General features: G+C 44.6%; 1 protein-coding gene across 1 annotated transcript; it reads right to left on the bottom strand.

Annotated features, from left to right (window-relative positions):
• Nucleotides 1-7,650: 7,650 nt before the first annotated feature.
• Abracl (ABRA C-terminal like) lies at nucleotides 7,651-26,126 on the bottom strand. Its single transcript, XM_004651161.2, has 3 exons — nucleotides 25,880-26,126; nucleotides 20,396-20,462; nucleotides 7,651-8,231 (listed from the first exon to the last, which is right to left on the bottom strand). Exons 2-3 carry the CDS (start codon nucleotides 20,454-20,456, stop codon nucleotides 8,047-8,049), a joined length of 246 nt encoding a protein of 81 aa, XP_004651218.1. The 5' UTR covers nucleotides 20,457-20,462; nucleotides 25,880-26,126; the 3' UTR covers nucleotides 7,651-8,046.
• Between the last annotated feature and the right edge of the window lie 380 nt (nucleotides 26,127-26,506).

Below are 26,506 nucleotides of genomic sequence, written 5' to 3' on the forward strand. Positions count from 1 at the left end.
TAAACATGGTTCAGCATGTACTTCTAAGGAAAAGAGATGAGTTCTTAGGATATATACCTAGGAGTGCTATAGCTGGGTCATGTGGTAGATCTATTTTTAGCTGTCTTAGGAGCCTCCACACGGATTTCCACAATAGCTGGACCAGACTGCATTCCCACCAACAGTGTAAAAGGGTTCCTTTTCTTCCACATCCTCGCCAGCACTTATGGTCATTTGTTTTTATGATAGTAGCTAATCTGACAGGAGTGAGATGGAATCTCAATGTAGTTTTAATCTGCATTTCCCTGATGACTAGTGATGTAGAACATATTTTTAGATGCTTATATGCCATCCATATTTCTTCTTTTGAGAACTCTACATTTAGTTCAATAGCCCATTTTTTAATTGGCTTGTTTGATTTCTTATTGTTTACTTTTTTGAGATCTTTGTATATCTTAGACATTAATCCTCTATCAGACATAGAGCTGGCAAAGATTTTTTTTTTCCCCATTCTGTAGGTTGCCTCTTTGCTTTATTAGTACAAAATCTTTGTAATTTCATGAGGTCCCAGCAGTTAATCAGTGGTTTTATTGCCTGAGCTACTGGGGTTATGTTCAGAAAGTCTTTGCCAAGACCAATATGTTGAAGGGTTTCCCTTATTTCTTCCTCTAGCAATTTCAGAGTTTCAGGTCTGATGTTAAGGTCTTGAATCCATATGGACTTAATTCTTGTGCATGGAGAGAGAGAAGAATCTATTTTCAGCCTTCTAGAGATACATATCCAGTTTTCCCAGAACAATTGCTGAAGAGGCTGTCTTTTCTCCAAAGAGTATTTTTGGCATTTTTATCAAATATCAGGTGGCTGTAGCTACTCATACTTACATCTGGGTCCTCTATTCTGTTCCATTGATCTACATGTCTGCTTTTGTGCCAGTACCACGCTGTTTTTGTTACTATGTCTCTGTAGTATAGGTTAAAATCAGGTATGGTGATACCACCAGCCTTATTTTTGTTACTCAGTATTGTTTTAGATATTCGAGATTTCTTGTGATTCCAAATGAATTTTTGGATTGTTTTTTCTATTTCCGTAAAGACTGCCATTGGAATTTTGATGGGGGTTGCATTGTCTGTAGATTGCTTTTGGTAAGATTGCCATTTTCACAATATTGATTCTTCCAATCCAGGAACAAGGGATGTTTTTCCATTTCCTAGTGTCTTCTGCAATTTCTTGCTTGAATGTTTTATAGTTTTCATTGTAGAGATCCTTTGCTTACTTGGTTAGGTTTATTCTAAGGTACATTATTTTCTTTGATGCAATGGTGAATGGGATTGATTCTCTGATTTCATCCTCTGTGTGTTTGTTGTTAGCATATAGGAAGGCTACTGATTTCTGTGTATTTATTTTGTATCCTGTTACACGGCTGTAGCTTTTCATCAGCTCTAACAGTTTGCTGGTAGAGTCTTTAGGATCCTCTATGTATAGAATCATGTCATCTGCAAATAATGATAACTTGATCTTTTCCTTTCCAATTTGTATCCCTTTCATGTGTGACTCTTGCCTTGTTGCTATGGCTAAGACTTCCAGGGGTCACACGCACCTGGAGTTCATTTGCAGTAGCTGGAGGCCCTAGTGCATCCATTCTCCCTCCCTCCCCCTCTTTCTCTGTCAAATAAGTAAATAAATAAAAATGAAGTATAGGAAAAAAATATATTTTAAGTTTTCTTATCAAGTAGTAGGTTTCCATAGGGCTTTGACATGTCCTCAGCTTTGGTTCATTTTCCCACCGTCCCTGTCCCTGTCTCACTATCCCTGCTTTTAACCTTTTCCTCCAATATCCCCCTCTGCCTTTATGGCCCACTTGTGCTACTACCCCTGTGTCATGATCTCGGCCTTGGCTCTTCTCCAGCTGCCATAACTCATTCTTGCCTTTTTAAAAACTTTATATTTATTTATTTGAGAGAAAGAGGCAGAGAGGGGGAAAGAGAGAATGGGCATGACAGGGCCTCCAGTCACTGCAAATGAACTCCCGACGCGTGCGCCCCCTTATGCATCTGGCTTAAGTGGATCCTGGGGAATCGAATCGGGGTCCCCTGGCTTTGCAGGCAAATGCCTTAACCGCTAAGCCATCTCTTCAGCCCGCAACTCATTCTCTTTTGCCCACTAAATCAAGAAATCGGAAGCCAGGTTCCACATATGAGGGAGAACATGTGACATTTGTGTTTCTGAGCCTGGGTTACCTAACTAAAGGAATGATCTCTTCCAGATTTATTCATTTTCCTACAGATTTTATAAGTTCATTTTTCTGTACAGCTGAGTAAAAAACTCCACTGTGTTTGTGTCCCATGCTCGTTCTCTGTGCAGTGGATGAGTGCCTCAGCTGATTCCATCTCCTAGCTATTGCAAATACAATGGCAATAAACATGGATGAGCACCCTATCTCCGAAATACAGTACAGAGTCCTTAGGGCATATACCCCGTAGTATAGCTCAGGCATATGGTAGGTGTATTTTTGAGAAGCCTCCACACTGATTTTCATAATGACTGGACCAGCTTGCATCAGTGAATAAGGGTCCCCCTTTCCCCACATCCTAGCCACCCTGTAGTTTGTCATTTGCATATTCGATGCTAGCCGTTCTGACTAGAGATGAAATCTCATGGTGTTTTTTAATTTGCATTCCCTTGATGGCTAATGATGATGAAAACTTTTTAAAAATATTTGTTAGTCATTTGTATTTCTTCTTTTGAAATTCTCTGTTCTGTTCTACTGCCCTCTTTTTATTTATTTGAGAGAGAAGGAAAGACTGTGAGAGAGAATGTCCACAGTCTGTACCAGAGCCTTTAGCCACTGTACATGAATTCCAGATGCATGCACCACCTTGTGCATCTGGCTTACACGGGTACTTGGGAATTGAACCTGGGTCCTTAGGCTTTGCAGGCAAGTGCCTTAACTGCTAAGCCACCTCTCCAGCCCTATCACCCACTTTTTAATTAGGTTGTTCATTTCATGGTTGTTTAGGGTTTGGGGGGTTGGTATATTCTAGATATTAATCCTCTGTTTAATGTATAGCTAGCAAGGATTTTTTTTCTACCATTCCATAGGAAGCCTCTCCATGCACTTGTTTCTTGATACTTCATGTGGTCCCATTTGGCAGTGTCTTACCTTATTTTCTGCCTAGATCTTGTTCTGTGCCCCTACTTTTTCCTCTATCAGTTTCCTGGTTTCGAGTCACTGTGCTGTGTGTGTTTGATCCATTGAAAGTTAGTTTTTGGTGCAAGGTGAGAGATACAGGTTGAACTTCATTCTTGTACATGTGGATATCCAGTGTTCCTAGCACCATCTGTTGAAGAGGCTGTTTCTTCTCCAACGTGTATTTTTGGCATCTTTGTAAAAACAGCAACAACAGGGCTGGAGAGATGGCTTAGCAGTTAAGTGCTTGCCTGTGAAGCCTAAGGACCCTGGTTCAAGGTTCGATTCCCCAGGACCCACATTAGCCAGATGCACAAGGGGGCTCATGCATCTAGAGTTCATTTGCAGTGGCTGGAGGCCCTGGCACACCCATCCTCTCTCTCTATTTTTCTGTCGCTCTCAAATAAATAAAACAAACAAAAATAACAGCATCAACAACAAAAATAGTCAAATGGCTACAACTGCATGAATTGATTTTCATTGTAGAGATCTTTGACTTCCTGGGTTAGGATTGCTCCAAGTTATTTTTTTGAGGCTATTGTGAATGGGATTATTTTCCTGCCTTTTTTTTTTTTTTTTTGGTTTTTTGAGGTAGTTTCTCACTCCAGCTCAGGCTGACCTGGAATTCACTATGTAGTCTCAGGGTGGCTATCCATAAAGTTTCTTTCAGTACAGGGCATTGAACCCAGGGTCTTATGCATACTAAGGCAAGTGCTCTATACTTCTAATTCCTACCTAGCTATAGACAAAGGCACTCATTACTAAGATGATTAACTGGAATGTAGTTTGTAACCAAGGAAAATTACTTTCACTGTGAATCTGGGTCAAATGAAATTAAATTTACGAGGTTGAATTTTAAGACCAGGATCTAAGTAAAATTATCCCTGTATGAAGTTGTTGCAAAAGAGCTGACCATCTTGAACAGGAAGGAAAATTTTTAAAAAATAACTGCATTATGGTTATCTGTAGCAGACAGAAATGATTTTCTGTCAATTTCCTTAAAATTAATTAGCATCGCAAAACTTCACTACAGTAAGCCACGGCTAGTTTGAGTTGGGGCCTGCCACTTTCATCAGAAAGACTAATGTTAGGATTGACATTTCCTTAAAAAGTTGCAGCAAGCCTCTCATACAAATTGCTTCTAGCATAGTCTAGGCAAAGCTTTCTCACCCTCATAAGCCAAACCTCACAGTCCATAGTTCTTACTGCATTCAGGTCTTCCGTCTCTGACCAGAATAGTCCATCAAGCTGCACTTAACAGCACTGCAAGGTATCTTTTAGGCCATGGTTTCAAATCCTTCCACATTCCTCCTGCAATGCAGTTCCAAAAGGCCAAAAGCCACAGAGTCAGGTTTCTAGCAGCAACCCCACTCCTTGGTACCACTTTTACTGTTGCAGTCAGGTTTGCATTGCTCACAGAAATCACCCACCCAGCTTATGGACTGGAGAGGAAGCTCCATGACGGCAGGGGAAAATGATGGCATGAGCACAGGGTGGACATCACCTCCTGGCCAACATCAGATGGACAATAGCAACAAGACAGTGTGCTAAACACTCTCATGAGGAAGCTGGCTGTAACACCCAGAAGCCCACGCTCCACAATGCACTGCCTCTAGAAGGGTTTAATTCCAAATTGCCATCAGCTGGGGAACATGGCATTCAGAACACCTAAGTTTATAGAGGACAGCTGAATCAAACCACCACAGAGGTGTTTGGTGGTCTTCTTCCTTTGCTTGCCTCTTATCTTCACCGTGGGATTTTTTAAAATACATTTTCAGGGCTGGAGAGATGGCTTAGCGGTTAAGCACTTGCCTGTGAAGCCTAAGGACCCCGGTTCAAGGCTCGGTTCCCCAGGTCCCACATTAGCCAGATGCACAAGGGGGCACACGCATCCGGGGTTCGTTTGCAGAGGCTGGAAACGCTGGCGCGCCCATTCTCTCCCTCTATCTGTCTTTCTCTGTGTCTGTCGCTCTCAAATAAATAAATAAATTCTTAAAAAATACATTTTCATTTATTTGCAAGGAGAGAAAAAGAATGGGCATGCAAAGACCTCTTGCCACTGCAAAGAAACTCCACACAGATGTGTCTCTTTGTTCATCAGGCTTTACATGGGTACTGGGGAATTGAACCCATGTTGTTGGGCTTTGCAGGCAAGTGCCTTAGCCACTTAACCAATTCTCAGTCCCATGAGATTCTTTAATTATTTATTAGAGAGAGAGAGAATGGGCACGCCAGGACCTCTAGCCACTGAAAATAAACTCCAGATGCATGTGCCAACTTGTGCATCTGGCTTACGTGGGACCTGGAAAATCGAAGCAGGATCCTTAGGTTTCACAAGCAAGCACCTTAATCGCTAAGCCATCTCTCCAGCCCCCATGAAATTCTTTTCTAAAAAATATTTTTATGAGCTGGAGAGATGGCTTAGCAGTTAAGGCACTTGCCTGCAAAGCCAAAGAACTTCGGTTCAATTCCTCAGTACCCACGTAAGCCAGATGCACAAGGGGACGCATGCATCTGGAGTTTGCAGTTGCTGGAAGCCCTGGTGTGCCCATTCTCCCTCTCTGTCTCTTTGCCTCTCTGAAATAAATTAAAAAATAAGATATTTAAGAACACAGTAAAATATTTTTTTTTTCTTTATGAGTCCAGCCATGGTAGCACACACCTTTAATCCCAGCACTTGGAAGGCAGAGGTAAGAGGATCGCCATGAGGCCACCCTGAGAATACATAGTGAATTCCAGGTCAGCCTGGGCTAGAGTGAGGCCCTACCTCAAAAAACAAAAAAAAAAAAAAAAAAAAACAGGCATGGTGCATGGTGGTGCACATCTTTAATCCCAGCACTTGGGAGACAGAGGTAGGAGGATTCCTCTGAATTTGAGGCTGTCCTGAGACTACATAGTGAATTCCAGGTCAGCCTGGGCTACAGACCCTACCTCAAAAAAACCAATAAAATAAAATTAGTTATTTTCAAGCAGAGAGGAGAGAGAATGGGCATGTCAGGGCTCTTGCCATTGCAAACAAACTCCAAACACATGTGCCACTTTATGCAGCTAGCTTTCATGGGTACTAGGGAATTGAACCAGGGCTGGTAGGCTTTGCAAGCAAGTGTATTTAACCACTGAACCATCTCTCTAGCCCAGGAATCTTGTACAACATTCTAATTGACTTGTCTGACTCCTTCATTCTACAATGTACCTGAATCACCAGTGCTAAAGTGTTGGGTTTGACCATCATTTTTACTATAGAAAGTCCTTGCTCCAACTCTTCCAGACAAGGTCTGTAGCACAGACTGACTCCATATTCATCTTTTTAAAAAAATATTTATTGGGCTGGAGAGATGGCTTAGCGGTTAAGCGCTCGCCTATGAAGCCTATGGACCCCGGTTCGAGGCTCAGTTCCCCAGGTCCCACGTTAGCCAGATGCACAAGGGGGCGCATGCGTCTGGAGTTCGTTTGCAGTGGCTGGAAGCCCTGGCGCGCCCATTCTCTCTTTCTCCCTCTATCTGTCTTTCTTTCTGTGTCTGCTGCTCTCAAATAAATAAATAAATAATGAACAAAAAAATATTAAAAAAAATATTTATTATTTATTTACTTGAGAGACAGAGAAAATGGGCACACCAGGGCCTCTAGACACTGTAAACCAACTCCAGATGCATGTGCCATCACATGCACCTGGCTTACAGGGCCTTTGGGCAATTGAACCTAGATCCTTAGGCTTTGCAGGCAAGTGCCTTAACCACTAAGCAACCTCTCCAGCCTTCCAAATTCATAATCTTCCTGCATCAACCTCCCATGTGCTAAGGCTGCAAGCCTATGCCACAATGACTGCCGTCCTGCCCAATTTTGGTTTAAACTCCTACCCCTTGGCTTCTGAGCTTCAACCTTAATTATCTAGTCTGTATTATGTCTAACATTCCAACCAGTTTCATAGCCCACCTTTCACAAGATCCCGCCTGGTTGGTACAAGCCCCTCGGCCTTGCCTGCAGTCACCTTCACTTGTTCGGCCTCTCAGTAATCAGCTTCAATCACTCCTCCACGCAACCGCTGCCTTCCCTTTGATGCCTTACCTAGACACCAGCTCTCACGCGGTTCACGCTGCCTCATGTCTCTTTTTCATCATTTTCAGTTGTGTAGCACAGGCTGCAACGTGCAATCACATCAAATCCAGATTGTTTTGGGCGATCTAACCTAACTGCAAGGTGAAGTTTCTTTTAATGAATGTTTATTTCCTTTCATTTTATTTTTCATTTTGTTTTTCAAGGTAGGGTCTCACTCTAGCTCAGGCTGACCTGGATTTCACTCTGTACCTTCAGGGTGGCCTCGAACTCATGGTGCTCCTCCTACCTCTGCCTCCCAAGTGCTGGGATTCAAGGTGTGCACCACCACGCCCAGCTAAATTGAAGTTTTAAGTTACACTTTTTGCTTTGTCCCCTAACTCAGGCATAAGTACACAGCCCCATCAAAACAAAATAACTCAATAAGGCAATTTAAAGACAGCGACATGTTTTTATTACATAAACATAACAACCTTGTGGCAGTTGGTCTTGTTTGCTTCTTGCTTTGACAGAATGTCAAATATCTGTAGAAACTGCCTAAGAATGATTCATGAAACAAACTCTCCTCACCCCTCCAGAAAAGGCCTCATTACTTACATGCCCCAGTCACACCCCTAAGAAAAATAGTAGGTTTTGTTTGTTTTGCAATGTAATACATTTTCTTTCAAGATATATACATATATTTTTTAAAAAAAGAACAAGCTTCTAAAAATGAGTCCCCTTTTGGTTAACAAAGTTCTATAAAAATGCATCAAGTAGCCTCAGGTTTCCTTTGACTTAATAACATTCCAGTTGACCAGCGACAGGAGGACATGCGCCCACACTAATTACTCCTGCAGGAGGATGATGTCGACGTCGTCATGCGCGCCCTGCAGCAGCAGCTCTCCCGGGTAGGTCACAATCTTCCTTCGCTTTGCAGCTTTCAGAGTTCCCACCAGTGCTTCAAAGAGGTTGGCACATCTGTCATCTCGGAAGAGGACCCCGAATTTCACACTTAACTTTCCCTCTGCATCTAATTCGAGAAAATACAGTGTCAGCAAATGCAAAGTCTGTTTCACGTCTCCAAACGCTTGTGCTCCACAAACTTGCAGACTCTCATAATCATCTAACCACGGGCTAAGCCAGATTAAAATCTCACACTGAACTAATTTTTAGCTCCAAGTAATGGAATAAACGCAATGCGTCACGCACACACGGTCTCCTGGCTTTATTATCTAGACAAAGACTGAAAGGGAACACAGAAATATTGACAAAAGTTGACTTATTACGGTGTGAAAAGTGAATTCATTGTCTGATTGTGGGCCCCATGCACTCATTTTGAATGCTTGGTCCCCAGCTGGTGGCATGTTTGGGAGGTGTGGCCTTGCTGGAGGGACTACGTGGCTAAGGATGGGTTTGGGGGTGTTACAGTCCTGCTTCCCCCATCCAGAGCTCAGATCACTGTCTTGCTGCTTTCCGCCAGCTGCTGTGGCAAGAAGTGATGTCCAGCCTCAGCTCTTCCATCCTGTCCCTGCCCTGATAAAACCTCCCCTAGTGACTGTAAGTTGAAATCAACCCTTTCCTTCCATCAGCTCGTTTTTGGTCTGGTGTTTTGTCCCAGCAACATAAAGGTAACAACAATACTGACCAATAATAGCCATATATATATAAAGGAAACCCAGGACCAATAACACTGTTTCTCAAACCCTGTTCCGAGCATACTCAATAATGCCCACAGTGGAAGTGGAGGCCTTAAAAATAAACCTTAGATTGGTATTATATATATGTAAATAAAAGAATAGATTAACAGAGGTGAAAAGGCCCAAAGTGAGGTCAGGGGAAGAGAGTGAGTAAAGGAAAGGCAGAGGGAGGGCTAATCTAAATCTAAGAGGATGGAAATAAATCATATGGAATCCTCTGGTTTTGGGCAATGGAACACTCAGGAGCCATAGATCGTTGCTACAAAATTTTCAGTACCAGGGATGGGATACCTCCAGTGAGTTGTTGGCCAGGGAGGTCCCTGATGCCCCCAAAACATTATAGGCCATTGCTGAGGTCCTTGGTTTCCCATCAGGAATAGATGGTAAGACCCTATTGCTGAAGACTCCACATACTTGGGCTGCAAGGCCAGTGAGAAATCCTACTGGAACTGAGCTGAAAACCTCCTCCATGTAGACCAGCTGAAAGAAAGCTGGAAGAAGCCATTCTACAAGTAGTTCAATGGGAGAAAGAGATACCACCAATGAAGATTCTCAACAGTGGACACTACAAGCCTTATAACTGGCCAGCCAGGCCAAATGAACCAACGGGTGCAATAGTGCCATGTCTGTCATGGTGGAAACCAACTGCCCTCCAATTGGACTGGAGGCCCACTCCATGGGGGGAAACACATCTCTGATACTGAAAACTTAAAACAGGGGTAGTCATGAGCTCTAGGGGTATAACATGTGCTGATCTCAGGAAAATTGTATATACTATGTTTATCAAACTGCCCAGTAAGCACTTCTCTTAATATTCATACCCTTATATTAACAATACTCTCACTTTGGGTAGAGAATCTTCTCTGTTCAGATGGCAGTGATCTTGGGATGACTCAGAAGGTATCATAGTGCTGGAAAGAAGTGACTGGAGTACTAAGTAACATCTCGATCACACCCTCCAAGGCTCAGGGTCTAATGCGGAAGAGGTGGCGGAAAGAATGTAAGAGCCAAAGGAAGGGTAGGACTCCTTACAACATGCTCCCTCCAGACATAAAATGTCCTGGATATCCATGACCTCATAGTGCCTGACACTACCTACACAAGACCATCAAGATCATGACATCAAAATAAAAGAGGCTGATTGAGATGGGGAGGGGATATGATGGAGAATGGAATTTCAAAGGGGAAAGTGTGGGGGGGAGATATTACCATGGGATATTTTTTATAATCATGGAAAATGTTAATAAAAACTGAGGGAAAAAAAATAAACCTTGGGCTGGAGGGATGGCTTAGCAATTAAGGTGTTTGCCTGGGGAGATGGGTCGGTGGTTAAGACAGATGCCTACAAAGCCTAACAACCAGGGTTCAATTCCCCAGTACCTAGGTAAAGCCAGATGCACAGTGGCACATACATGTGGAGCTTGTTGGCAGCAGCTGGAGGACCTGGTGTACCCATTCTCTTTCTCTCTCTACTTGCAAATAAATAAATAAATACTTATGTACATTGTTTAATATTTTATTTTTATTTATTTATTTCAAAGAGAAAGAGGGAGAGAGAGAATGGGTGTGTCAGGGCCTCCAGCCATTGCAAACAAACTCCAGACGCATGTGCCCCCTTGTTCATCTGGCTAACGTGGTTCTTGGGGGAATCAAACTTTGGTCCTTTGGCTTTGTAAGTAAGCACCTTAACCACTAAGCCATCTCTCCAGCCCCTATATGTGTATATTTTAAAGGAGAACTAGCTGGGTATGGTGGTACAGACCTTTAATCCCAGCACTGGGGAGGCAGAGGTAAGGAGGATCACTGTGAGTTCAAGGTCACCCTGACTACACGGTGAACTCTAGGTCATCCTGGACTAGCATAAGACCCTACCTGGAAAAAAAAAAAAAAAAAGGCGGGGGGGGGGATCCACTATTAAGAATGGAGGTCTGAGCTGAGAAGGTAGCTCAGTGGATAAAGTGCTTTTCATACAAGCATGAAGATCTGACTTCGGAATCCCAGGAACCCTGCAGAATGCTGGGCTGGGAGGCAGGGAATCTCCGGGGCTCACTAGCTAGCTCTACGTTCAGCAAGACAAAGAATAAGGTGGACAGTGATCCAGGAAGGTGCTGACTTCCACCTATAGCCTTCACACATATATGCACATACGTGATGACACACAAACAAACACACATACACACCATGCGAAACATGAAAAGAAAAAGAAAAAACGAGCCGGGCGTGGTGGCGCACGCCTTTAATCCCAGCACTCGGGAGGCAGAGGTAGGAGGATCGCCATGAGTTCAAGGCCACCCTGAGACTACAGAGTTAATTCCAGGTCAGCCTGGACCAGAGTGAGACCCTACCTCGAAAAACCAAAAAAAAAAAAAAAAAAAAAAAAAGAAAGAAAGAAAAAAGAAAAAAAAACAATGGAACGTGTTGGTAGTTAGATGTAAGTGATGCTGTTGGGAAGCCGCAGACGTCCTTCAAGTTGCCGCCATCGGTTACCTCATCCAGTAAATGGAAGTGAAAATACCCTGACAGCTTTGTTGCAAAGATGAATCAGTAAATGTCTGTAGAGTGCCCAGCACACAGTCAACTCCCTATCTAAGTTGCATGGGTTTTTTTGTTTTGTTTTTGTTTTTCAAGGTAGGGTCTCACTGACCTGGAATTCACTATGTAGTCTCAGGGTGGCTTTGAACTCACAATGATCCTCCTACCTCTGCCTCCTGAGTGCTGGGATTAAAGGCGTGCACCACCATACCCAGCAAGTTGCATGTTCTTAAAGGCATCAAAGACAAAAACGGGCAGTCCCTGGGTTTTCCCACGCTCTCGTTCAATCTGACAGAGATCCAGGTGACTGCACCATCCTGCGTCTTTTGTAGCTCTAGCCTCTCTTCTCCAGTGTTGGGTCAAGGCCCTAATTGTTTCCTATCCAGATAACTCCAAGCCGGTAACTGCTTACTCCTTAACCAACCTTCCTTTCTTCTATTTTTTTAAGGGGGGTTAGGAGGAGAGCAAGAAAGAGAGACAGGGAGAAAGCAACAATAGAGAATTAGCGTGCCAGGGCCTCAGCCACTGCAATCAAACTCTAGACACTTGCACCACCTAGTGGGCATGTGCGACCTTGTGCTTGGCTCACCTTTGTGTGTCTGGCTAACATGGGACCTGGAAAGTTGAACATGGGTCCTTAGGCTTTGCAGACAAGCATCTTAACTAAGCCATCTCCCCAGCCCCCTTACTTCTATTTTTGCCCCCAATACACTTCATTTGCATTGGTGGGAAATAAAAAAGATGTGGAAGAAATAGTATGAGATGCAAATCTGAAGGACATTTTTCTATTTCTTCAATGGCTCCAGGTACTTGTCAAATGAAGACCGTGACCTCACATGAGGCTCCTTACCATGGTCCTGTACCCACTGCTGCCTGCTTCTCCACACACATTTTTTATTTTTATTTTTTGTTCATTTTTTATTTATTTATTTGAGAGCGACAGACAGAGAGAAAGACAGATAGAGGGAGAGAGAGAGAATGGGCGCGCCAGGGCTTCCAGCCTCTGCAAACAAACTCCAGACGCGTGCGCCCCCTTGTGCATCTGGCTAACGTGGGACCTGGGGAACTGAACCTTGAACCGGGGTCCTTAGGCTTCACAGGCAAGTGCTTAACCACTAAGCCATCTCTCCAGCCCGTCCACACACATTTTTATTCCATTATAATGAGATTCTGGTGCCCACAACACCTTGAGAGATCCAGCTTTTGTAATCGTGCCTGTGTTGATCCATCTGCCCACTTATCCTAGAACTCTTTCACTAGATAAATTCCTTTCAAATGTCAACTTCCCAGAGACTTCTACCACAGTTCCCTCAATTGAGTTAGTTACCTTTTCTTATCAACCTGAGTACCTGTGTATCAAGGCATTCACCATCAATTACAGTAATAATGGCTAACATTTATTGACTACTTGACATGCTCAATGCATTTTACAGTCATTAAAATTCACTCAATCCTCGTTTCACGGAAGAGAAGGCACAATGATTGAAAGAAGAACCATTATTTTACATTCAAACTAAACTGCCTACTGAAATATAGCAAACCAAGTATTAAGATGCATTCTATTTTATAGCCTTTAAAATGTGAAGAAAAGGGCTGGAGGGCTGGCTCAGTGGCTAAAGGCACTTGCTTGCAAAGCCTGACAGGCCAGGTTCAATTCCTTAGTACCCACGTAAAGCCAGATGCAGAAAGGAGTGCATGCATTTGCAGTTCATTTGCCGTGGCAGGTGGCTCTGGGGTGCCCATACTCACCCTCTTCCCGTGTGCCTCCTTCTGTCTCTCAAAATAAATATTTAAAAAATTTTAATGGAAAAAAAAATTCCTGAATTGCTGAAATAGAGTGTCATTATATAAATAAAGAAAGCAAGAAACAGAAAAGTATAGCAAAAGGCCTAAGATCATACATGTAAAGAGAAGCTAGGATTCATTCCCAAAGTCTGACATGACCCATATTTTTAAAGAAATTACTTCTGTGTGTGTGTATGCACACACATGTGCTTGCTGCTGCAAATGAACACCAGACACTTGTTTATACCTTTTTTCTTTTTTGTTTTTTGTTTTTTTTGGTTTTTCGAGGTAGGGTCTCACTCTGGTCCAGGCTGACCTGGAATTAACTCTGTAGTCTCAGGGTGGCCTTGAACTCACGGCGATCCTCCTACCTCTGCCTCCCGAGTGCTGGGATTAAAGGCGTGCGCCACCATGCCCGGCCCTTTTTTCTTTTTTAATGAGCAAGAGAGAGCATGAGAGAGTAGGAGAGTGAGCATTGTTGCGCCAGGGCCTCCAGCCACTGCAATCGAACTCCAGACACGTGCGCCACCTTGTGCGCGCATGCGACCATGCACGTGTGTCACCTTGTGTTTCTGGCTTTCGTGGGATCTGGGGAGTTGAACATGGGTCCTTCAGATTTGCAAGCAAGCGCCTTTACCACTAAGCCATCTCTCCAGCCCTTCTGCTACTTTTTGCATCTGGCTTATGTGGGTGGTTTGGAAACTGAACCTGGACTGTCAGGCTTTACAAGCAAGTGTCTTTAACCACTGGGCCATATTCCCAGAGTCTCCTCTCCCTTTCCTTTCCTTTCCTTTCTTTTTTTTTTTTTTTTTTTTTTTTTTTTAAATTTTTATTAACATTTTCCATGATTATAAAATATATCCCATGGTAATTCCCTCCCTCCCCACCCCCACACTTTCCCGTTTGAAATTCCATTCTCAATCATATTACCTCCCCATTACAATCATTGTAATTACATATATACAATATCAACCTATTAAGTATCCTCTTCCCTTCCTTTCTCCACCCTTTATGTCTCCTTTTCAACTTACTGGCCTCTGCTACTAAGTATTTTCATTCTCACACAGAAGCCCAGTCATCTGTAGCTAGGATCCCCATATGAGGGAGAACATGTGGCGCTTGGCTTTCTGGGCCTGGGTTACCTGACTTAGTATAATACTTTCCAGGTCCATCCATTTTTCTGCAAATTTCATAACTTCATTTTTCTTTACCGCTGAGTAGAACTCCATTGTATAAATGTACCACATCTTCATTATCCACTCATCTGTTGAGGGACATCTAGGCTGGTTCCATTTCCCAGCTATTATAAATTGAGCAGCAATAAACATGGTTGAGCATGTACTTCTAAGGAAATGAGATGAGTCCTTTGGATATATGCCTAGGAGTGCTATAGCTGGGTCATATGGTAGATCTTTCCTTTCTTTTTTTTTAACAGCATCTCATTATGTAGCTCAGGCTGTCCTTGAACGCACAACTCTCAGCCTTTACCTCTAGAGTGCTAAGATCACAGATGTGCCTCACCACACCCAGTCCAACCCATACGCCTAACCACTTCCTAAGACAGGCTTCGTCTGTCTACCTGAAGTAAAGGAGACCCCAAAGGCTCAGGTGGAATTTTGTTTATTTCTGTATATCCTGCACTTGGACCCCTAGGAAAAGTCAAGAAATATTTGATGGATAAAGAGATTTAAATCTCCAAATAACCATGCTTCACTTAATCTCAACTCCCTGGATGAAAAACTGAGACCTTTACACATTTAATGCAATCCCTATCAAAATTTCAAAGGCATTCTTCATGGAAATAGAAAAAACAATCCAAAAGTTCATTTGGAATCACAAAAAACCTTGAATATCTAAAATAATACTGAGCAACAAAAATAAGGCTGGTGGTATCACCATACCTGATTTTAACCTATACTACAGAGCCATAGTAACAAAAACAGCATGGTACTGGCACAAAAACAGACATGTAGATCAGTGGAACAGAATAGAGGACCCAGATGTAAGCCCAGGTAGCTATAGCCACCTGATATTTGATAAAAATGCCAAAAAGTGGGGGGGAGGGGCGAGTATTACCATGGGATTTTTTTTTTATAATCATGGAAAATGTTAATAAAAATTAAATTTAAAAAAACTGAGACCTTAAAAGAAACAGTTAAAATTTCCTTCATCCATTCTCAACTCAAGCTCATAGATCATACGTAGATTAGTCAAAATTACTTCAGACACAACTTAAATAATTAACTGCAACATGTCAGAAGCAAGTCATCTTTTGCCAAGAGTGAGAAAGTCAAGGTGGCCTGGTGAAGCTGCAAAATTTAAAATGTATTTCCATGCATATGGATGTTATTATGATAATCAGCCAAAGGCTTCTAATTTACAAAGCTGCTCATTTGAAAGTAGAATTTCAGCATTGCCTAGTAGAACACAGATACACTTCTAAGGGTGCACAGGTTAGAATTTTAAAACCACTTTAATCTGACCAATGAATGCCAGGTTAACAGGACTACAAAAAAAATTCTGCAAATGGGTGGAAATATGCTTGTTACTGTGGCAGTTTGATTCAAGTGTTCCCCCCATAAACTTAGGTGTTCTGAATGCTAGGTTCCCAGATGATGGAGATTTGGGAATTAAAACCTCCTGGAGGTAAAGTATTGTTGGGGGCGGGCTTATAAGTGTTATAGCCAGTGTCCTCTTGCCAGTGTTTGACTCAACTCTTCTGTTGCTATTGTCCACCTTATGTTGGCCAGGGGGTGATGTCCCCCCTCTGCTCATGCCATCGTTTTCTCCTGCCATCGTGGAGCTTCCCCTTGAGCCTGTAAGCCAAAATAAACCTCCTTTTCCTACAAGCTGCTCTTGGTTGGGTGATTTCTACCAGCAGTGTGAACCTGACTGCAATAGTAAAGTGGTACCGAGGAGATGGATTGCTGCTAGACACCTGACTGTGCGGCTTTGGCCTTTTAGAGCTGATTTTCAAGAGGAATGTAGAAGGATTTGAAAATTTGGCCTAAGAGATGCTTTGCAGTGCTGTAAGTACAGCTTCATGGACTATTCTGGTCAGAGTTGAAGGACCTGAATGTAACAAGAACTATGAACTATGAGGTTTGACTCATGAGGGTGAGAAAGAGCTTTGCCTGGACTGGGCTAGTAGTTTGTGTGAGAAGCTTGCTCTTATGCCCATGTCCTGAGAAGTTGTGCAGAGTTGCTTTGTGTAGAAATGAACTGGTGTGAGCAGAGGGATATGGCACAGAAAGAAAAATCTTTGGGTGAACTGTTGCCTGTTCAGCTGCAACTGAGAGATTACAACCTTTGAGATTGGGCCAGCTGACCTGCGCTGGGGCAACAGGAAGAATGTCGATTCTTTTGAGGGGACCTGAGTGCTCAAGGAGTGTCCTGTTCTTCAAAGTCTGCTTTTTTCCCCCCTGGATTAACAAATTGGCATCCTATCTGGTATTATGGAGTATAAAAATGCAGGAAAGAGAGGGTCATTACGTTTGCAACGTGGTCTTGTGTTTTGGAAACGGCCACAAGCAGTGTGAAGTAGGTTTGCTGGATGCCTGTATGGAGACCCCATGGGGCCATGAGGATGAACCGTAGATTGCAGTGAGACCCAGTGGAGATGCCGGGACCATGAGATGACTGCTAAGGAAAGCTGCCAGCCCCAAAGAAGTTTTCCAGGACTGTGAATACCCTAGCTGGAGGGGCGGAATTGGAATGCCAGAGACTTGTTGCTCTTTAGAATTATCAGACTTGGAGATTTGTCACTGATTAGAGTTGTTGGACTTGAAGCTAGAGTTTGATGTTTGCCCTGGTTGTTTTAAATCTTGTATTGGTTGAATATTTCTTTGCTATGCCCAATGCCCTCTTTTGCAGTGTATTTATGCTGTGCCATTATGGGTTTTGGGGGAATTTTTTGGTATTATGGCTCAGCTAAAAGATCTTGAACTATGGGGATGTATGAACATCATTGGAATTGGTAAAAATTACGGGGACTTTTATAGCCAGTGTCCACTTGCCAGTGTTTGGCACACTCCCCTGTTTGTTCCTGTTGTCCACCTTATGTTGGCCAGGTGGTGATGTCCACCCTCTGCTCATGCCATCACTTTCCCTGCCATTGTGGAGCTTCCCCTTTGATCCTGTAACCCAAAATAAATCTTTTTCCCACAAGCTGCTCTTGGTTGGATGATTTCTACCAGCAATGCGAAGCTGACTACACCACCATCTAAACAGCTGTCTTGCTCCCAAGCAAGATGGTTAATCTCTATTGTCAACATGACTGGCTCAAATAAGAGGCATGCCTCTTGGGCAGGTGTGTGAGGGCATTTCCAAGAGAGATTAACTTGGGGGGGGGGTAGTTCTTCTGGTGGCTGGCTATCCAGGAAATAGGTTCCAGGAAAAAGTGACCCCATTTGCCTGGTGTCCTTGTTCCTTGCCAATGACTTCATCTACTCCACTCCTGTCAGCCTTTGCTGAAACTGGAACATGGTTTCCTTGGCCTCCCAACATGGACAGAAGATAAGTGACCCGACCTCCCCCCGCCCAACAGGAATCATCCAGACCTACAGTACAGGTTGGAAGTGTGGAAACACCCAGTTTCATGTCTGAACCAGCTTCCCAGTTCTCAGATCGTACAGCATGCAGACAGTTCATGTGGGACTGCCAGACGAATCTAACAAATCCCTTTTGTAATATATATTCATGCTGTAGACTCTGTTCCTTTAGAGAACCCAGAATAAGGCTGGGGAGATGGCTTAGCAGTTAAAGCCCTTGCCTGCAAAGCCTAAGGACCCAGGTTCAATTCCCCAGTACCCACATAAGCCAGTTGATCAAGGTGGTGCTTATGTCTGGAGTTTGTTTGCAGTGGCTAGAAGCCCTGGTTTGCCCATTCTGTCTCTCTCAAAAAATAAATATATTGGGCTGGAGGGATGGCTTAGCAATTAAGGCATTTGTCTGTAAAGCCAAAGGGCCCTGGTTCGATTCCCCAGGACCCATGTTTGCCAGATGCACAAGGGGGTGCATGCGTCTGGAGTTCGTTTACAGTGGCTAGAGGCCCTGGCGCGCCCATTCTCTCTCTCTTTCCCTTTCTCTGTCAAATAAATAAGCAAATGAAAATATTTTAAAATAAATATATTAAAAAAATTAACCCAGAATAACATACTAAAGTACCTAAGTACCATAACCTTTTGGAGCTAGAGACACATGGAGATGTGGGGAAGGAACACCAGTAAAAATAAGAGGATTCCCCAAACTTCCAATGAGTTGGGATGATCAAAGGGGTTAGCAAAAAAAAAAAAAAAAAAAAGGAAGTTAGTTAAGTCTTTTGTTTGATTTGAGGAACTAAGTAAATTATACTCTCCAGTGTTGTCTCAGTGTTTTCCACACACATCAGCTTCACTGCCATTGCAAATCACGTCATGCTTCTTTTCTTTAAAGTCCTAAGCTAAAGTCCTAGCTGACACTCAAGGGTTAACTAGTGCCTCCCCCCACCAACTATGACAGTTCTCAGATAGCTATCGCACCAGGATCATACTGAAATGAATATTTTTATTTATTTACTAGAAAGAGAGAGAGAGAATGGTGCATGCCAGGGCCTCTTGCTGCTGCAAATGAACTCCAGATGCATGAGTCACTTTGTGCATCTGGCTTTATAGGGATACTGGGGAATCAAACCTGGGCCATCAGGCTATGGAAGCAAGTACCTCTAATAGCTGAGCCACCTCCCCAGCCCTGCTATGAAATACAGTTTTTAAAATTTTATTTGAGAATGACAGGCAGAGAAAGGCAGAGAGAGAGAGAATGGGTGCTCCAGGGCCTCCAGCCACTGCAAACAAACTCCAGACGCGTGTGCCCCCTTGTGCATCTGGCTAACGTGGGTCCTGGGGAATCGAGCCTTGAACCGGGGTCCTTAGACTTCACAGGCAAGCGCTTAACCGTTAAGCCATTTCTCCAGCCCATGAAATACTTTTAAAAGGTGTTTTCCATTTACATGATAAAGGTTTTGGCCAGTACCGTGCCTAGTGAGCCACCTCCAGTGTCTGGGTACATTACCCTAGAAGCTGCTGAGTATGTGGAGTGTTCTGACTGCTTTCCTAATGATCCCCAAATTCCTGCTTATCTCACCCGAGATGTAGCAAAGACCTAAAGCCAGGAGTACAACAGCCTGGGTGCAACTTAGGAAAAAGGTACAAAGACAACCATTTTACATGTTACCAGTTGTACAACAGCTACCTAGCTGTTGAAGAAAAAAAGTCTTAAAGAATACCAGCATGAGGCAGGCGTGGCACGCCTTTCATCTCAGCAGTCGGGAGGCAGAGGTAGAAGGATCACCATGAGTTCGAGGCTACCCTGAGACTCCATGGTGAATTCCAGGTCAGCCCGAGCTACAGTGAGACCCTACCTTGAAAAAAAACAAAAAACAAAAAAACCAGCATGATGGTTCATAACGGTGCAAAACCCAAGAATTTAGAGAAAAAGATAATTTTGTATAATTTCAATCTAAGGCCCTAGTACATTTGTAAAACAGGTTGTAAGATGAAGCAGAAAATGTGAATTTTAATTTTGAAAAATCTGAACAAGACTCCAATACCAAATTTTTATAAAATTATTTGGTAATGTGTACGGGTGCGGATGTATGCCACAGTGCATGTGTGGGGTCAGAGGACAACCTGGGGGACTGGTCCCCCCTCACTCCTTGTCTGAAGCAGGATGCTCTCTCTCCTTGTTTGGCTGCTGGGCAGGCTAGACTGGCTGGCCTGTGAGTTGTGCTCTCAGGACTCTTCCTGCTGTTGCCCTAGGCTCATGTGCCATTGTGCGCTCGGCTGTATGTGGATGGTAGGGTTCCAAACTCTGCTTAGCAGAACTGCAAATCACGTGTTTTTAACCACTGAACCACACCCCCCAAAGGCCCAGATACCAGATTTTAATGCAACCAAACAAAGTCCACTGATTTTCTTTTCATTCAAAGAATAACAAAACACCTCAAGTATTTTCTACTTTAGGAACCTGACACCCCAAAAGTCTTGCTTCTCAAACATCCCTTCATGACTAACGGGAATTACCACCCCAGGCTTCGGAAAGTTGCTGTGTCCTGAAGTCCTGAGCAAACCTCCATTGGCTTCTCCACACCACCAGTCCAGCCTGCTCTGAAATAAACTCAAATATTCTGTGTTAGAATACTTACTTTTTGAACCCAAACGATGAATTTCCTCCACTAAGAGGTTAACTTCATGATCCACGTTCATTGTTGCCTGAAAGACAGAAAGGAACTCTCTAAAGCTGCCATTCTTACATTCTACCAAGCACACTTCAATCCCAAGGGCCTTTTGTTCATGCAGTGTTTGTCATTATTGCGTACCATGTCCCCCTCCTAAAACCCACCAGGGTCATGTATATGGCACTAAGGACCCTCATTTTCTATCTATGTGAATCCCCTCTCTGCTGTCCCAGAGATCAGCCCCTGTAATCCACCAGCTGCTGGGGAGAAGCCAACCCTTTTCTGCACACCACTGTGACCCTAAGCGTGTCTCTTCCCGGCGCCCTGCTAAGCACCAAAACTACAAAAGGAGAGCGATACAGGATTCATGCTCAGGACACAGAAAGGCCTGGAACCGATCTCGAGGTGACAAGCACCATGTGGATGGTGGGACCAAGGCATTACAGGCAAGCTTCCTGGAGGACACAGGCGAAGCTAGGTCAAACAGACAAGAAGGAAGGAAGGAGTTCTCTATACACAGGTGAGGGGAGATGTCCAGTTACAAAGACAAAGGAGAAGACACAATGGCACATGGAGGCAAGCCCTGAACCAGGAGGTGGAAGAGCCAAAATAACCCACATGCAGCCTGCGGTCTAGTGGAAGATACACGCTGATACCAGGGTAACAAACAGCCGAGGAGGCGGCTCAGTAGTTAAAGGCACTTGCTTTCAAAGTAATGAACACTCCCAGGTCAGGGTGGCCACAACTTCCGGTCTCATGCAGGAGCCTCACGCCCTTCTCTGAGCCCTGTCTGGATATTTGCCTGCAGAGCCCAGCTTGCACTGAAGACCAGTCCTCTTCAGATAAAGAATTTTCTAGAAGTAACAAGAGCAGAACCTTACCCTGGCTTGCCTGAACCTTCCATAGACTGGATTCTGAGCTGTTCTAGCCTCCTCCATTATACCCTGGAAGTCTAGGCTGCAGCTCCACAAGCCTCTGACACTCACCTCCCTTCTCCTGTTTTCACCTACATCTTCCCCCCAGACCTCATTTTGAGGCTCACATGAGTCCCAGGTGGGATGTAACTTCTTCCAAAAAGTCTTCCCTAACACTCACTGTGTGTTCCCACAGCATTGTGTGATCTCACAGCATAGTGTGATCCCACAGCATTGTTCCCTCTTCACTTCACTCCAGTGGAATAACTGGTTGCTGGGGTTTCACCATCAAAGTTTATTTATACATTTATTTGAGAGAGACAGAGGGAAAAAAAGGGGAGGTAGAATAGAAAGGGAGGGAGCATGAGTGGACACGCCAGGGCCTCCAACTACTGCAAACGAACTCCAGATGCATGCACCACTTTGTGCATCTGGCTTACATGGGTACTGGCGAATCAAACCTGAGTCCTTAGGCTTCACAGGCAAGTGCCTTAACCACTAAGCCATCTCTCCAGCCCAGCTTTCACCATTAAAAGGTGATCTCTTGCCACAAAGAGAAGTTAAATAAATAGTGGTTTCATAAACTAAAAAGAGCAAGCAAAAGGAAGTAAGGAAACAAATGGAACTAGACACAAGTAAGCCCTGGAAAGTACGAGCAACTGGACAGAACAGGCATCACTTTGCTGTTTTCAAATAATAAATTGGCCAGATTGAATAATGACCAAAAAGCGGGGCAGTATCACTGTTTCCTTTAAGGTGACAATTTGGAAGAGACAACTATGTCCAGATGGATTCTTACTAATTCCTGATAGGTTTGAAAAACAAGAACGACATCTATGACTATATACCACCTGCTTAAATGACATTGATTTGGCATGCCAGATTTTCTAATGATTAAAAGTGCAACCACCATCTGGTATGTTATTTGTGTGAATATTATAATTTAAGGGGCATGAACTACAGTTAACACACCAAACCTTCAATTAAATTCACCTACCTAAAACCTAAAATTTTATTATCAAAAATTATACTCTCCAGGTATTGGGAACTTTTAGCGATGAAATCATATCGATAATGTATGTAATTCAAGATATACTTTAGATGATACTAAAAACAAAAAAATATATACCCAGAGCACAGAATCACTGGGAGAAAGGCCCGAGTAACATGCCATGAGAATAATAGTAGAAAAAAAAAAAAAACAGGCAATGCCAGAGTGGTAGACAGCTGTTATCTTGCCTGGCCAGCACTGACAATCTACAATCTATTCCGGCACAAGTCCAACTTCTGTCCAAATATCTCGCTTTCTTCCTCACTCAGAGCATTGCTCTCAGGGCAAGAATGATTGGCTTGGTTTCAGATAGGAGATCCCATGCAAAACCGATGTTCAGCCCCAGGATTTTACTAGATCGATCAGTCAGTCAGTGCTTACTCTCCTTCCGCTGGGTTCTAAGATGTAACTGTATAGCCTGAAGGTAAATGGCCACTCTGAGACGACCCCACCAGGAAGAAAGCTAACACAAAGAAAATCCAGCACTGTAACATCGATAGCCTCTCTGTGCCCATGGGTTTTCCAGTTACATGAACCGATGTCTTTTCTGTGTTTGCTTGTGCTAGCTGGCCTGTCTCTGTTCCTTGCATTTTGAAGAATAGGAGCTGGGGAGATGGCTCAGTGACTAAAGGCTGGTGTTTGCTGCTTGTTAAGTCTGGTGACCTGGGGTTTGATTCCCTAATAACCTAACCACATAAAGCAGGATGCAAACTGGTGCATACATCTGGAGTACATTTGCAGTGGCAAGAAACCCTAGTACATGCATGCACACACACACACACAATAATTTTTTTTAATTTTTTTTGTTTATTTTTATTTATTTGAGAGTGACAGAGAAAGAGGCAAAGAGAGAGACAATGGGCACGCCAGTGTCTCCAGCCACTACAAACGAACTCCAGACGCCTGCGCCCCCTTGTGCATCTGGCTAACGTGGGTCCTGGGGAATCAAGCCTCGAACCGGGGTCCTTAGGCTTCACAGGCAAGTGAAGCTTTTACCATTTAACCACTAAGCCATCTCTCCAGCCCCACACACAACTGTTTTTTTAAAAACAATACCGATGCATAAAGTTAGCTTATAGCTCTTTCTTTAAAAGAACACTATTTATTTAGTTAGTTACAAGCAGAGAGAATGTGTATGGATTCAACAAAGCCTTTTGCTGCTCCAAACAAACTCAGGACGCACGTGTCACTTTGTGCACTGGGCTTCGTGGTTCTGAAGAATCGAATCGAGGCTGGCAGGCTTTGCAAGTGTCTTTGACCACTGAGCAATCTCCTCAGCCCCAGGATCTGATATTTTTCTAAACTTTCTTTTAACATACTTATATAACCACTCTTATTCTGTAGTTGTACTATTGGGTAGAAAGCACAGATGACTAAACTGGCAGATTTGGGGGCCATGTTTTACAAATCTCTAAGAATCGGGCTGGAGAGATGGTTTGGCAGTTAAGGCGCTTGCCTGTGAAGCCTAAGTACCCAGGTTTGATTGCCCCACACCCACGAAAGGGTACATACATCTGGAGTTCATTCGTAGCAGCTGGAGGCCCTGGTGTACCCATTCTCTCTATTTGCCTCTCCCCCCCTCCCTCACTCTCTCAAATAAACAAATAAATACAAATTTTTAAAAATCTCTAAGAATCAAAGCTGCCTAACAAGGAACATGGTTTGTGCCCTGTTTCTGGAAGTATGCAGTATGACAGAATCTGTGAGGCAGGAAGAAATGACGCTGCACTGAACGGCAGGGAGGATGAAATGCCCAAGGTTAAGGATCACCCAGATTCTCCGATTTATCCCAATGTCTTCCCCACCCCCACTAAAATGCTTCACCCTTAGGCCTCATCTAATAATGAGAATCAGAGAAGAAGAAATCCCTCTATAATGTGCATTCCTCCAGGGAAGACAGTCAGTATTTCTTTATAATAACACTTGGGGCCCTTATCTGAGTTAATTCATGTAATTCTAAGAACCTTACGAAGGACTCATTATTTATCCCATTGTATGGATACCGAAATGAGCTCACAGTGGTCAACGCCATACAAATAAATGATATTCCTAACACTATTCGCTGTAGCTTTTCTCCAGCCTTCCCCTTCTCCTGCTGTTACACAAACACCCTAAAAATAATAGCGCATTTGTATGAAATATTACATGCTGAGTCTTTAAAGAGGCAGAGCATTTACAATGCAAGAAAGGTTCCCTGCCCTGATCCCTACACAGAGGAAAACAATAGGTTTAAAAATTACTGCCAGCATACATAACTTGGCATGGTTTAGACATTTATGATTGGAGGAGGGGAGAGTAAGAAGAAAATACTCATTGTTATACGATCCTTGCAAGACTCCTGGCATTCGTAAACTGCACAGAAGCCCGCCACCGTTGTAAGATCGGGAACAATGAGGAGGGTCGGGCACAAAGCTGGTCCACGAGGAAGAAAGCACCAGTCCCTGAGAGGCTGGGCCTCAAGAACGGAAAGCAAGGCAGATGCTAGTGGAGCCTTCTAATTGTCACTGAATCTAATTAGGCTGGGTGCGTGGGACTCACAAAGAAAGCAGACCACAGGGTGCTGAGACGTATGCTGAAAGCCACGCTTCAAAAAGTATTTCAGGACCCTCTTCATTTTTTAAAAGTTTGGAGGCAACACATGAAGATTTTCTAAGATCTAAAGAAATAAGGCTGGAGTGGGGACCGCTTGGAAATCAGTGGGGGCTAACTTTCCCACGGGAGCTGGGTGGGGTTCCAGAGGGCGTGGGTCAAAGGATAAGATGGGTCCCTCCCTCCAGGAGGACCCGTGCACGCTCCATATTTGGTCACCCCTCCACGAAGTCGGGGGTGGGGTGGGTCTGGCCAAATTAGGGTCCCCTAAAACCCCGGGCCCTGCAGATCATCACATGCTCACCACCGGAATTGGTGCAGAGCTGGGGAGCCCGGGGGAGGTGTGTGTGTGGGGGGGACCGTCCCGGAAGACTTCGTCTCCGCAACTCGCCCCAGGGCACCGCTGGCACTCGGTCACCCAGGGGCCCCGGCGCGTCGGGAGCTCGAGTCCCTAGCGTTCCCACACTTGCCCCCTCCACCCCGACTCGGGTCCTGTGCACAGCCGCCCCCACCCCACCCCCGCAAAGCAGAGGGCACGGTCCTGAGGTCACCCCATTTTCCCAGATAGCCTCGCCCCCTTCGCCCCCAGTCCTCCTCTGCGCTCGGCTCCCGAGCCACCGCCCAGGGCAAAGCCCACCCGTCACCCCGCGGCGCACCGCTTCGCTGCGGCTGGATTCCCGGTCCGCCCTCCCGGCCCAGCCGGCTGCACATCACGTGAGCCGAGTGCGGAAGTGTACGGGAGAAAAGTGGGGCGCGGGCCAACGTGGGGCGCCCAGCACCCTCGGCGGCGTCCCCACGGTCCCCCCCGCCGCCGGGAGGAGGCCTTGGCCGTGCGCTCCTCTCCATCCCCATCCCCATCCCCATCCCCATCCCTCCCCCGCCGCGGGGCGCACTCACCTCTCGGTGCGCGTCGGCTCCGCGCTCCCAGGGCGGCAGGAGGAGGCTGGAGGAGGAAGTGGCCCAGACGCAGAGAAAGAGGAGGAAGAGGAGGAGAGCGGGGTGGGGGGAGGTGGGGAAAGTAGGAGCTCGCGGGCCAGGGGCCGCCCACTCCCGGGGACACGCCTAGAACGAGAGGAGGAGGAGGAGGAGGGCACGGGAGCAGGCGCCCTGCCTGGGGGCTGTCTGCGGGTGCCGGGGGCTGGGCCGCCGGTGGCTTCTAGGAATGATGACCCAGGGCTCAGGTGACCGTCGCTTCCTCTCACCCCTCCCCCCGCCACCCCGCTTCTTATTTCTCTCCCACCACGCGAGGCAGCGACCCCCCACGTGCGCAGTCGTCTCGGGGAAAACCGTGACTGCAGAGCTGTCCGATTTGCAAAACAAAATCCATTCTTAACAGGCAAGGATTAGGTCAAACCTGGTTCTCGATCTTGGATAAGAACAAGTGTGTTTTCCTTATTTCCTACCTTTAACCTCATAATTCAGTTTATTCATAAAGGGAAGTCTTTGTGTGTGTGTTTGTTTGGTTTTCTGGGTGTTTTTTTTTTTTTTTTTTTTTTTTTGTCAGGTGTGTGAGGTACTTGCTGC

This window comes from Jaculus jaculus, chromosome 9 (genome assembly GCF_020740685.1).
Source record: "Jaculus jaculus isolate mJacJac1 chromosome 9, mJacJac1.mat.Y.cur, whole genome shotgun sequence".
Lineage (NCBI taxonomy): Eukaryota > Metazoa > Chordata > Mammalia > Rodentia > Dipodidae > Jaculus > Jaculus jaculus.

Excerpts from the sequence above, each read along its gene's own strand:
- Abracl (XM_004651161.2), bottom strand. The coding sequence starts at position 20,456 with ATGAACGTGGATCATGAAGTTAACCTCTTAGTGGAGGAAATTCATCGT. Across the intron at positions 8,232-20,395 it reads TCATCGTTTGGGTTCAAAAA|ATGCAGAGGGAAAGTTAAGT; the intron begins GTAAGTATTCTA and ends TTCTCGAATTAG.